Here is a 13043-nt window from a genome sequence, read left to right on the forward strand (position 1 = left end):
CTCTTTGGCTGAAAAAATCATAGATAATCAGGAATCAAATTTTGAATACTAGAAATTGGACGTTTTGGAAGCTTGTATTTCACTGTCATTATCCATCATTTTCTTCTTCATGGCAGATAGCTTGGAGAAGATGAGTTTTTATTCTGCCTTATTAGAGTTTCCTATGACAGTCTGGTTTGAAAAGCATGCTGAAGTTAGATGTGATATATTTTTTGTGGCAATCCATTATGATTCAACATACAGTGCAGTGAAATTATTTAATATTCATCTTCAAAACTGCTAGTATATAAGTATATACATGTATGACTCGTGTATTCACCAATTATTCAGTTGTCTAGTCCTCTCTCGTGTGATATTAGGTAAATAGAACGAAAAGTGTTTTGAAACCTTTTGTTTTAATCTAGCTTCTTTGCGATTAGTATAATATTTATCTCCACATTTGAAGTGACAGGTCTTTCAAGTGAGCATATACAGGAGATACATGTGTAGATTCAAAGTGTCACTAAGGACATCAGGGAATATAAGCAACTGTGTTAACATGCAATGTATGAAGATCTCAGGACACCATTTTTAAAAATACTAAATGTATTGGCCATTTTCTTTGAATCTGTCTATATTCAGTTCTTGAAGGATGATGGCATAATCATTTTTTAGCTCCGCTGTCGACTTTGTCGAGCGGAGCTTATCATATGAGTGATTGTCCGTCGGCGCCCGTCGTCTGTGTCAATGTTTTACTTTTTTGACTGCTTCTTGAAAACTACAAGCCTGGATGCTTTGATACTTGGTGTGTATGTACCTGGGGTAGACCTCTCTTAGATTTGTTCATTTCATGATATCTTCAATTCTCTAATTTGGGTGAATATTTTTGTATTTTTTGATAAAAAGTGATATTTTTGACTTCTTGTTAAAAGCCGCAAATCCAATTGCTTTGATATTACATATATAATTACTACATGTGGACCTTTCTCAGATTTGTTCATTTCGTGATGATATATTCAATTCTCTAATTTGGTGAATATTTTTGTAATTTTTGGTAAAAAGTGATATTTTCGACTTCTTGTTAAAAACCAAAAGTCCAATTGCTTTGATATTACATATATATTTGGTACTACATGTGGACCTCTCTCGAATTTGTTCATTTCGTAATGATATATTCAATTATCTAATTTTGATGAATATTTATGTAATTTTTGGTAAAAAGTGATATTTTTGACTTGTTAAAAACCGCAAGTCCGATTGCTTTGATATTACGTATATAGGTACTACATGTGGACCTCTCTCGGATTTGTTCATTTCGTGATAATATATTCAATTATCTAATTTTGATGAATATTTATGTCATTTTTGGTAAAAAGTGATATTTTTGAATTCTTGTTGAAAACAGCAAGTCCGATTGCTATACATACTATACATATTGTTCATTTTCTAATGATATCTTCAGTTCTTTAATTGAAATGTGCCTTGCTAACAGCGGAGCTATCTCAGCCGAGAGGCTGCTTGTTTCTCTTTGCACCTACCTGTTTTTCTGGATCACTGATGTCTCAAACCTACACTATCTAAGTTAAGTCTGAGTGATGGTGTAATGTTTGCCTTATGTTAAGACACTCAAATTAGTGTTATTCACTTGTTTTTTCAGTGTGTTACTAATATCGACATTCAAAGTATAGAACCAGTTGATACTCACATGAGGGACAGTTTAATGAAATCTGTTCAAATGGCAATTGAAATATCTACAAAGTAAGTCAGTATTTTGTCGGTGTATTATCTTATTATATTTTAGTTCACTCTTATTGTTAGTAATATAAACTTGCTGCAGTGCTATATATTAGACATTCATTCTGATTGTATATGCTCACTAATAACACATGTATATGCTCACTATGAACACATGCATATGCTCACTATGAACTTATCAATATGCTCACTGTGAACACATGTATATGCTCACTATGAACATATCTATATGTTCACTGTGAACACATGTACACTGTGAACTCATGTATATGCTCACTATGAACACATGCATATGCTCACTGTGAACACATATATATATATGCTTACTATGAACACATGCATATGCTCACTGTGAACACATGTATATGCTCACTGTGAACACATGTATATGCTAACTGTGAACACATGTATATGCTCACTGTGAACACATATATATATGCTCACTGTGAACATATATATATATATATATGCTTACTATGAACACATGCATATGCTCACTATGAACACATATATATATGCTCACTGTGAACACATATATATATATGCTTACTATGAACACATGCATATGCTCACTGTGAACACATGTATATGCTCACTGTGAACACATGTATATGCTAACTGTGAACACATGTATATGCTCACTGTGAACACATATATATGCTCACTATGAACACATGCATATGCTCACTACGAACACATGCATATGCTCACTGTGAACACATGTATATGCTAACTGTGAACACATGTATATGCTCACTGTGAACACATGTATATGCTCACTGTGAACACATGTATATGCTCATTGTGAACTCATGTATATGCTCACTATGAACGCATGTATATTCTCACTGTGAACACACATATATATATATGCCATCAGGGGGAGGGGATAGCCAGGAACACATAGTTCGTTGTCTAGTTCACAGCGATTTCAGACTCTTTTCTTTAATCGATATATTTACAATATTGTTTTGTTTTGAGATGGTGAAACAGTTCTCTTCCAACATATTCAACACTTTAATTGTACTAAAAATGATTTAAACACGGTGGCTAACTTGTATGGGAGAAACTTTGTTACTTTTATTGTATTTAGGTTTTCAGATTGTCAAACTGCTTAACACAAAATCAGTATACACATATCATGTTTTTTCAAAATATTAATCCTCATATGACTCAGGGCTCATATATAATGAAAAGAAATTTTGCCCTGTTTTGTGTTTTATTCATGTAGTTCTGGGTAATACATAATGTTGTTTCAGAGATTAAAAAGTGACATCATTTGCTTCATGTTGAATTCGTCAATATACAAATGTTCACCCCATTAGAGGTGGACATACACTTTAATAACTCTAAGAGAGAGGTCAGACTCTGACAGGTGAGATGTCATGAGACGTCATCTGACCTCTGTGGATCCCACATGACCGAAATTGCGCACTCAATCATTGCAATCTTCCAGGCAATCTTTTGCTTGTAGTTCTGAATGCATGTATGAACACAAATATACGAGTTGAAAGAGTTCAAGAGCAGTGATTGAATTCTTTTGAGTTTTATCATGAATGCGTTTTTACTTTCACGGTTGTGTTGATAATCTTAATTTCAGCAGCTTCAGCCTGACGATATTTATACAACCACACCTGATGCCACATGACTGTATGCACGTGCAGCTATAGTTCAAGTTCAAGTTCGCATTAGAATACTGAAACATGCTGCACACGGAGCTTGAGTATAGGTTTATGTCACCATTCTCATTCAACAAAAAAATATTGAACATAATACGTCGATATATTGTCAAAACACACAAAATACTTAACAAAACCAAAACAAAGTTCACGACTCTCAGATTCTTGAGGTAGACGAACTATGCAATCGCTGATCAAATGTCTCAAAGCTTGTAGCTGAGCACACTGGCGAAACAAAACATGCAAATAAGACTAAAAATCATGCAAAATTTCTACAAAATTCCAGTTTTCTCTCCAATAGTGAACACAAACTAACCATTTCATAAATATTGCCGCGTATCTACGTTTCCTTGACAATTTATTGGTATAAATCAGGTACATTGAGGAGGAAGTTATCTGGCTAGAGCTAGACATACAAATGTGTCAGCAGGTCAACATAGGAATAAGTCTACCTGTAATGCCCAAATCTGATTGGCTGTCATGGTTATTATTAAATGAATAAATATCCAACATTAAATTTGATAGAAATTTTGTTTCTTTATTCAAAAAAATTTAACTCAATGCAGTAATCGGCCGAATGATGTATTTCATAAATAGTATATAGTTTCCACATGCTGGCTAAAATAGAAATGTTTAAATTTGTTTCAAAATTATAAAGCCTAGCATAAGCGATACCGAAAAATATAAAAGTATAATTACAAATTGTGGTTTTTACTGATATGTACTTCCACCAGCCGTGACAGTATTCATCATGTTTTTTGAACGATAAATATCTCTATTCAAAGTTTCAAAACTGCCAAAGAAACTAATTACTATAATAATGACTTCTTTGTGTTCATTACACTACAATTTTATTCAACATATGACGCATGTCAACATTCAACTAATTTAATTGGCGTTTCAAATAATTAATATTTGTCTGATAATAATCACACCCAAACCTGTATTGAATACAATTGATTAATAAACACAATAAAACAGATGGGAACTTTGTATTCCAGACGATATTTGCTGTTATTAGCAAAGCATAATAAGCATATTAGCATTTGAAGGTTGACTGCCACATCTTTCCAAATACAGGGGAAATTTATATTATATATATTATATTTTTGTTCAAAGGTGATCTTGTGTTTATTGTTATTAACTTAGTTCAGACGCCATATGTATATAGTCTGGATATTCATTTCATATTGTCAAGAAATGTATTCATGTATTCTCAAACTTCAGACTTTTGATTTGCAATTTGGGTCTTGTGGACCTTCTGTTTCTTAAACCTTCGAACAACTGGGATGACCCCTGTGGCAACTGCCAGTCATGTTATGGTCAATGCCTATCATATTATCGTGATTGCCTATCTGGTTATTCCGAATGCCTATCATGTTATGGTTAATGCCTATCATGTAATTGCGAATGCCTATCATGTAATGGCAAATGTCTATCATGTTTTGGTGAATGCCTACCATATTATCGTGATTGCCTATCAGGTTGTTGTAAATGCCTATTATGTTATTGTGAATGCTTATCATGTTATTGCGAATGCCTATCATGTAATGGCAAATGCCTATCGTGTAATGGCAATGACTAGGATACGACAGTCATAGCTTTCCATAAATTTATTTTCACAGAGAAGTTGATGCTGGGAAAATTTACAACTTTATATCACACACACATTTTAGCCGACATCTGAAACTACCAGGAATAAACTAATTAACATACTTCCTAATAATAATTCAAGAAATATTGTGTAAAACCACCAGTATTTTGATATATTAGCTGATTTTGAAATAATCAAAAGGTCACTCTAGGAACAAATCAGATTGCCTTGCTTTTTATTAAATAGTATCGAGATATAGAAAATAAGTGCTTTATCAGAATGAAATGCCATGATATATAGAATGAATTAAGGCAGGGTGTCTATAAAAAGTCCCACATGACAAGCACTTTCACACCAACATTTGTATGTATGTATGTACGTAATCTCACAGATCTATTGAGGCTACTGCTTTTCATGAAGCCAGACGAATAGAGCAAGAAGCCCGTGGTCTACTAGAGAGACAGAAAATATTGAACGAGCAGGCGGCTGAAAGATCTAGAAATGAGCTGTATGAATTGAAAGCAGTTACTGCAGCTGTGGAATCAACAGGACAAGCTAAAGCCGAGGCTCAGGTTGGATTACTGTACTTTAATAGTCTTCCTCTTTGTTATGTGTATAATAATTGGGTATCGTTAAAGGTCACAATAATACCATTAAATACTTTTTATGGACAAATGGTAGTGCAAACACATTTCTGTAATTTTGAACAAATACTGGCAGGATATGTATGATGTAGATTTTGATGACAATTGTATAATGGAAAGAAGCAGATTTATGAAAGGGCAGTTGAAGTTGATAACACTTAAAAAGGTTTAATTATGACTGATAAGTTCAGTCAAGCTTATATGCCAATAGTGTATAGCACCATTACCCATCATGTTATATGAATTGAAACCTTGGTAATTGCTTTTACTAATATTTTTATTATTCACACAAGTAGTTAAGCAATCACAATAGATCATATTAAAATTAATATGTCAGTAATAACAGTAATTCATGAGATCAGCACTCTACATCACCTTACGATAGAACAATATTTACAGCCTGAAAAAAATCACAACTTTTCCATATGTCCTCCTATCCATCTGTGTTTGCAGCATTTTCATAGAAATTCTGCTGCAGATATCATTCAAACTTGGCATGTTGATGTAAAATAATGTTAATGGAAAGCCTATAATTCTTTTTCAATGGTTTATTTTGGAATTTTCAATATTTCTCACGGTACAGTAGTATATGATAACTTATAGGTTTAGCGGAAAATAGAAAAGATGGCCGAAACACAGATTTTTTTTTATGTCAAATCAAGTTAATTTTTATTTTTATTTCCAATATTTCAACTTCAAATTTTCTAAAGTGAGTTAATTTTTCAGTGCTGTAAAATACTTGGATGGTGAATACAAGCATCTCACCCTGTATAACCTAATTTGAAATCAACATGATTTGAAAGCAGAACAACTTAACAATATGAACTTCCACTAACATTTGTTTTAAATGCATCAAAACCAAGCAATCTGGGGCATGTGTAGACAAATTTCCTTTAAACTTAGAACATATATAAACTGTCATGCACCTAGATGCACATACTTTTGTTTTATGGGTCTGATTTGAATTAGCTGAATAGTTTCATTTCTATTTTGTTTTTACTATTTCCCAGGGACTGTGTCATGTCAGTATAACATGTTGGAAGATTGAATTACATTAACCTATTAATCTGTTTATCTAAAAGCATTCAGTTACCAAATGTAAAATTTATACATTTTTTATAGATATTTTCCAATTAATTTATGTAGGAGAATATTTCTGTTGTTTTTTCAAGGCACGAGCAGAAAAATTACTTATTGAAGGTAGAAGTGAAATTGAAGGTGAGTAATAATGTTTCGTAAATCAAAGCATCGCTAATCAGCACCGATCATGATATATGCCACTAGGATGAGTGTGAATTGTTGGCCATACATGGATATAAAGTAATTTTCACCTCACAAATGTGTCTATTTGCCATCTTCATAATAATAATGTAAATAACCCCTGCAAAAGTCTATACCACTTACAATTATGTAATATCTTGTGATATATCTGCCTTTGACAGGGGTTATTGCTAATTATGTCAACTGATCACTGGATTTCTGATATTTCTGTTTTTCATACAGTTGCTCGTTTGAAAGCACATGCTGAAGAAATTGAGGCTAACACTGAACTTGAATCACTTGAGGAAACTCGAGCAGCTGAATTAGCTTACAAAAGTCATCAAATTGAATTGGAAGTGAATAAATCAAGAGACTTAGTTGATATCGAGGTATGTATTCGTGATAAACAGTTCTTGATGTGCAACAGAAGGGTTTATGCTTATGTGTTTAATATACAAACAATTGGAGCCACATTAATTATTTAGTTGTCGTTGGAAAACACAGTTTGAAATGGGACCTCATAATTCGGTCTCCGTTCATCTGTCTTTCCAACCATCCGAAGTCATAAAATCAGAACTCTGTGTACCAAATCTGTTCATTCTTTGCATGTGCATAGTATTTTATCTGGAACATATGCACATGCATTGGTTTATTGATTCAATTCAAAATGGCTGACTGGCAGCCATTTTGTTTTTTTAAAATGTGATATCTTATGCATGCTTTGTAATTTTTTGTTTAAATTTGTTCCATACATTATACATGTTATGATACATGTCTATGATGATTCGTTTCATGTTTCGTATCTCTGTATAGAGCCTAGACAAATGAAATTCAGTTTGGATACAAAAATGCATGAATAGCATATCCTGTTTAATTTCTGACCATATATTACATTTTCTTTTGATACTATACCAGCCAATTATTCACTCTAAATTATTAGATATTAGATATTTGTATCCAAGCAGCAGGTGAGGATTGATGCTACCCTGGCGGTATTCCTAAGCACCCGTTTATATCATAAATATCATGAATATTCCCGAATTTGAATTATTTATATAAGAATTATTTTTATTCAACTGATTATTCTTCTGAATAATAATTCTGAAATTAATACATCAGCTCACCAACATTAACCGTTTTCATGATAATTACTGGGTTGTTTACACACCCAGAAGCTCAGGATAACGATACAAATCAAGTATGACTGTATGTGACCTTGAACTGAAATATATATTTTTGATCTATCCTGTGATAAGTTATACAAGATGTGATGTATAGCATCATAGTTCACTTAGAAAAATCTATATGCCTACACTCCATTATACAACCTGGTATTATTCTTATCACATGTTTTTATAATCCAAGATTACATAGCATTGTTTCAATTAATCACGCCACCTGTCAGTAATCATCAAACTTTATTCTTTCTAGGTGTCACAGTTCAGTGAAATGATAAATGCACTTGGTGCCAATACAGTGGCTGAGATAGCTAAAGCAGGGCCTCAGCAGCAGGTTGGTATATCCATGAAGATAACAACCTTTACTTTTGCAGTAAACAATAATTTTTTACATGAAATCTGGAGTAGGAAAATGTGTATGTCTTTATATATCTAGAATGTTATTCAACAATTCACACAAAGATACATGTGATGTTATGTTGTTTAAAATGGCTGACATTTAGGGTTCATACAAAAAACAACACATTTTTGCATTATAATTGCTTAAAACAAATCATCACTTTATTTTTAATGAAATTTCATTCTGCTATCTATTATACACAAATTAAATGTTATGTGAAACCAGCTACTTGATAATCATGTACTATAGGACAAACAATTTTGTTTACAAATCTGTGAATATGAAATTGCCTAATTGTATATTAAATTAGTAACTTAGTATATTTTACTTGTGCTTTGGACGTGGCTATGGATTTATAAAAGGAAAGAAGGCGACCAGACTTTGTATGAACATTTCGCTCCATGGGAATGCCTCTTGCTGGAATGTTCCACGAAATTGGTCATTTCAGCATTCAGAATACTTCATAATCTTATAATTTTGACATAATTTACTAGTTCAATGAGAAATGATTGACTGTCAGTCACTGGTTATTCAAATTATTCTCAATAAAAATATTAATCTGTATCAGCATACAGGATTGACACCTCAGGTAATGCTTGTATACATACCAAATGAAACGCCATTCAAATTAGATTTCCTATGATGCAATGACGTAATACTTCGGATTGCAAAGACAATGTTTAACAATTAATTCAAGTTTGAAATAATATGTTATAATAATTAGCTAATTAGTTATCTTTTGAAATAATATGTTATACAAATCTTGTTATTAGATGTTAATAATAATATACATGACATGCCCCTTTTTCATTTTAATGACCCAGTCAGAGATTTATTCATAATTATGTAACCTAACACTGCTATTTTAACCATACTTGAATTTAGGGTGATTGATTGCAATTATAAAATAAAAAAATCTCATCTACATCCCTGCCAAAACCTATACTTATGAAAGAAATTAATTTTGAACCAGCTTAAAAAATTATATCAATTAAGAATTACATGATATATTGAATTATTGATGGATCCTTGTTCACAACTGATCCATTATCATCCAACAGCTGTTTAGATGTGGTGCATGTAAGCTGTTACAATTAATCAAGTGATTGATAACACAAACTTTCAATTGGTGTTTGTTGTTGATTAAACAGAATGTCACAAACTACATCATGTACTTTATACAATGTGATAATATTAAAGTCATTCGAAAAAAGAATTTAGAAATTTTTAAATTTGGAAAATGTCTTCAGATATATTATAAATCAATCAATAACCAAATGAAATTGTGATTACAATAACACATTGTGAATATTTAAACTGGTTCACAAATGAAAAACTAATAACAGTTGTCCTTGGAATAATTACAATAAATTGATAGATGCAGACAAACACAGTTATGTCATAATTGATTTAAGCATAAGATATCCAATAAACATGTGTTTTAATGAGCACTGTACATATATGCCATTATATGTATATTCAGGTCTTTATTTGCCTAGATAAGACAAATCCGTAGGATTGATTTGGATGGAACACATGCTTATCAATGATAATGTTGGGACTTGGAATTTCCACTGATTAGTGTGACATAATTTTATTAAATTCTGGACAAATCCAAACGTGAATATTTCAAACGATGAATACTATCATTGCCTCAGTTTTAGTAACCAAACATATTTCTGGCTATTATCTTTGCATCGATGCTGTTTCATGGAAATCTTTTCTACACTAATACATTTTGCAACAACATCAGAAATATAATTATACTTTGTTGACTTTATAGTTTTGTTTGAGAAAACACATCAGGCCAATACTATTCACATATCAGCAATCACCTTTATTATTAAGTTATACTTTTTGGCTCGTGTGTGCAGATCAGAAAGGGAGACTTGTTATAATGTGCCTGTTTGGATGGATGGATGTGGGTGTCAAATCAATATCCAAAGAATCACTGGGTAGATTGGATCCATGCATACTAATTAAGTAGCGAGTTTGCATAATATTAAACTATTTTAATCATGCTTTTAAATTCCCAACAGCTGTTTTCTCAGATGGGGTTTAAACTTAATACATGCATACTTTGGAATTATTCTGCACATGTTAATTAGCTAATTTGCATAACAATTATTTACTTTCAGCATGTTTTGTTGATTCTCTAATTATAGTTTGCCCAAAGGATTTAATACGTGGTATATGCATATTGATTTTGGACTATGACTGATAATTGTTTGTTCAATCTGTGCACTTTAATAAGATAGTTTGCCGAACTGTTTCAGTATGTTTTTTATGTATTTTTGCAGCAGTTTTTCCCAACTGTGTGTGTGCTTGTTGTTTGTATACATGGATATCTGCTATCTGTTTGTGTCATATAATAAATATTTAGTCTGTTTAATCTATTGTAATAATAGTTAATGGTTTTAAACTTTACACTTGCATACTAAATGTGTAATTGAATATCTGACACTATTTGTTAATTATAACTTTTAACTATTTTAAGCTTACAATAACAATAGTTTGATCAATGGATCGAATTACAATGTCATTAGTTTTGAATCTATATATAAAACAGCATGAGCAATGCAGGGACAGAGATGGGTGTATGTTAAATGTTCAGTAAACAGAAACAAATATTTAAATTCAGTTCACACTTGAGCAAGCATTTCTAGTTATGTTTTGGTTTTAGTATCAGTTTTAGATTTTTTCATTAACATATTATTCAAGAGTTTAAGAGTGTTTTGTGTTTAAAAAGTGTGCACAAATATATAATCATTCTGACAGGCACGCATAATTATCTAGACAAATATATAATTCTGTCCATTTCATTTTTTCATTAGTATCACCATTTTTATTGACACTGTCTATGTTTTGATCCCACAGTGCAAATATTATCCCTTTTTCTGTTGTGAGAAAATATTGTCACTGTGTGACTGACACACTACGCACATTATAAATACACTATATTTCTTTAATGTATATAACCAATTGATATGATCAATATTAAAGACATTAACTGCAGTTATGACGTCATACTTAAGAATTATGGTTATTATGAATTATTTGCATTTATAATTTAAATTGTTTCTTTTTGATTGTAGGTTGATTTGCTGAAAGGACTTGGTATAGAATCTACCTTAATAATGAGTGGTGATAGTCCTCTTAACCTTTTCAATGTTGCCCAAGGACTTGTAGGAAATGGTTTGAACAACTGAATGGTATGCCTAACTTTGAAGTGATACTTTTCTTTGTTGTCCTAAATATTAATCCCGGCAGGTGCACCATTTCACTAACACAGGGCATTCATTGAACCAAACCATTCATTATAAAAATAGCGAGCCATTTTTTTCAAAATAACCTGTGTATTATTTGTTGATTAATTTGAGAATTTGTCACCAAACTGAGTGAGTAAAAATAATAAAAAATCTGTCAAGGAAAACATAATAAACATCTAATTATTAGGACAGCAACACATGTATGATACAATTTAAATGATTTACTGATCAATTTACAGAAATATTATCTGCATTTCATCATATATCTGCTGATGGCTATTTTTAAATGAATTTTTAGATTACAATTCAAACATTATCTTAACTTCATCTGCTGTAATTTTCGATGATTATTGGTGATTCTCATTTATTGATCAGTTGTTGAATAGTGTTTGATTATTGTTTTTATTATTTATTCAGAAATTATATTTACATATCAGCTATATACATACATATGATACATTCAAGCAATAAACTTTATAAATTACCACAATGTTATTCAGAAACACAACATGCAACATTGTTGCCATGAATTATGTAATGTTGTAATGTTATTTTATAAAGGAGAACCCGTTTCTATCATCTGTGGTTTAATAGTTTTGGTGACATTGGTCATTGTATATACTTATTTGACATCCAATGTACAACTGCGTTCATACTCTCATTTGTGTATATTGGAATACATATTTACATACAAATTATTTATCAGCCTCTTGTGTGTCTTTGGTCTTGTACATAGTTGTTTGAGTTAGTACATAGTTGTTTGAGTTAGAATTTTGATTAATTGATTAGACCCAATATGAATAGTGTACATAATATCAAACGCAAATAATGTTTTAGAGTAAATATAAATAAGGTAATTAATGTTGTGGAAACTGTATATGATAAATGTTCATTTGTATATTTTAACTTTTTAACTAATTCAACTAATTAAATTTTCATATTATGCAAATCTAATTTTCATGACAATAGTGTTATTGTATGGTATAAAAGGAGTAGTAAATTGCCTATATGTGGTCATGGTGCCTTGTATAACATACCTCATGTTTATGATGGACGTTGTATGATGTACCATTTATACTGGGACAACTGTGAGATTTCTCAATTCCCATTTTTAGGACGATTTTTTGGTTGCTTATAAGTCATTAATGTCAAAAGACTTGTCATAAATAACAATTTACGTATGGAGATGGATATATTTTATGGAAAGTGCAAAAATGTTAAGTATCAGGAAAATATTATACCTTTTATGTTACAAAATGTGTCCTGTCTACACAATAAATGACTG

At 31.4% G+C, this 13043-nt stretch overlaps 1 protein-coding gene across 2 annotated transcripts in view; it reads left to right on the plus strand.

The window, feature by feature from the left end:
- Positions 1–12712, plus strand: part of LOC100369194 (major vault protein-like) — a 44013-nt gene extending 31301 nt beyond the window's left edge. Inside the window, exons 21-26 of one of the 2 annotated variants that reach the window (XM_006820663.3) lie at positions 1637–1737; positions 5399–5579; positions 6824–6869; positions 7155–7300; positions 8343–8423; positions 11585–12712. In XM_006820663.3, coding sequence (XP_006820726.3) covers positions 1637–1737; positions 5399–5579; positions 6824–6869; positions 7155–7300; positions 8343–8423; positions 11585–11698 — 669 coding nt within the window. In that variant the 3' untranslated portion in view covers positions 11699–12712. Of the gene's footprint in view, positions 1–1636; positions 1738–3334; positions 3912–5398; positions 5580–6823; positions 6870–7154; positions 7301–8342; positions 8424–11584 lie in introns of those variants that run through there. The other variant, XM_085504462.1, reaches the window with a different exon arrangement.
- The last annotated feature ends 331 nt before the right edge of the window (positions 12713–13043 follow it).

Source organism: Saccoglossus kowalevskii, chromosome 10 (assembly GCF_978046115.1).
Source record: "Saccoglossus kowalevskii chromosome 10, keSacKowa6.1, whole genome shotgun sequence".
Classification (NCBI taxonomy): domain Eukaryota; kingdom Metazoa; phylum Hemichordata; class Enteropneusta; family Harrimaniidae; genus Saccoglossus; species Saccoglossus kowalevskii.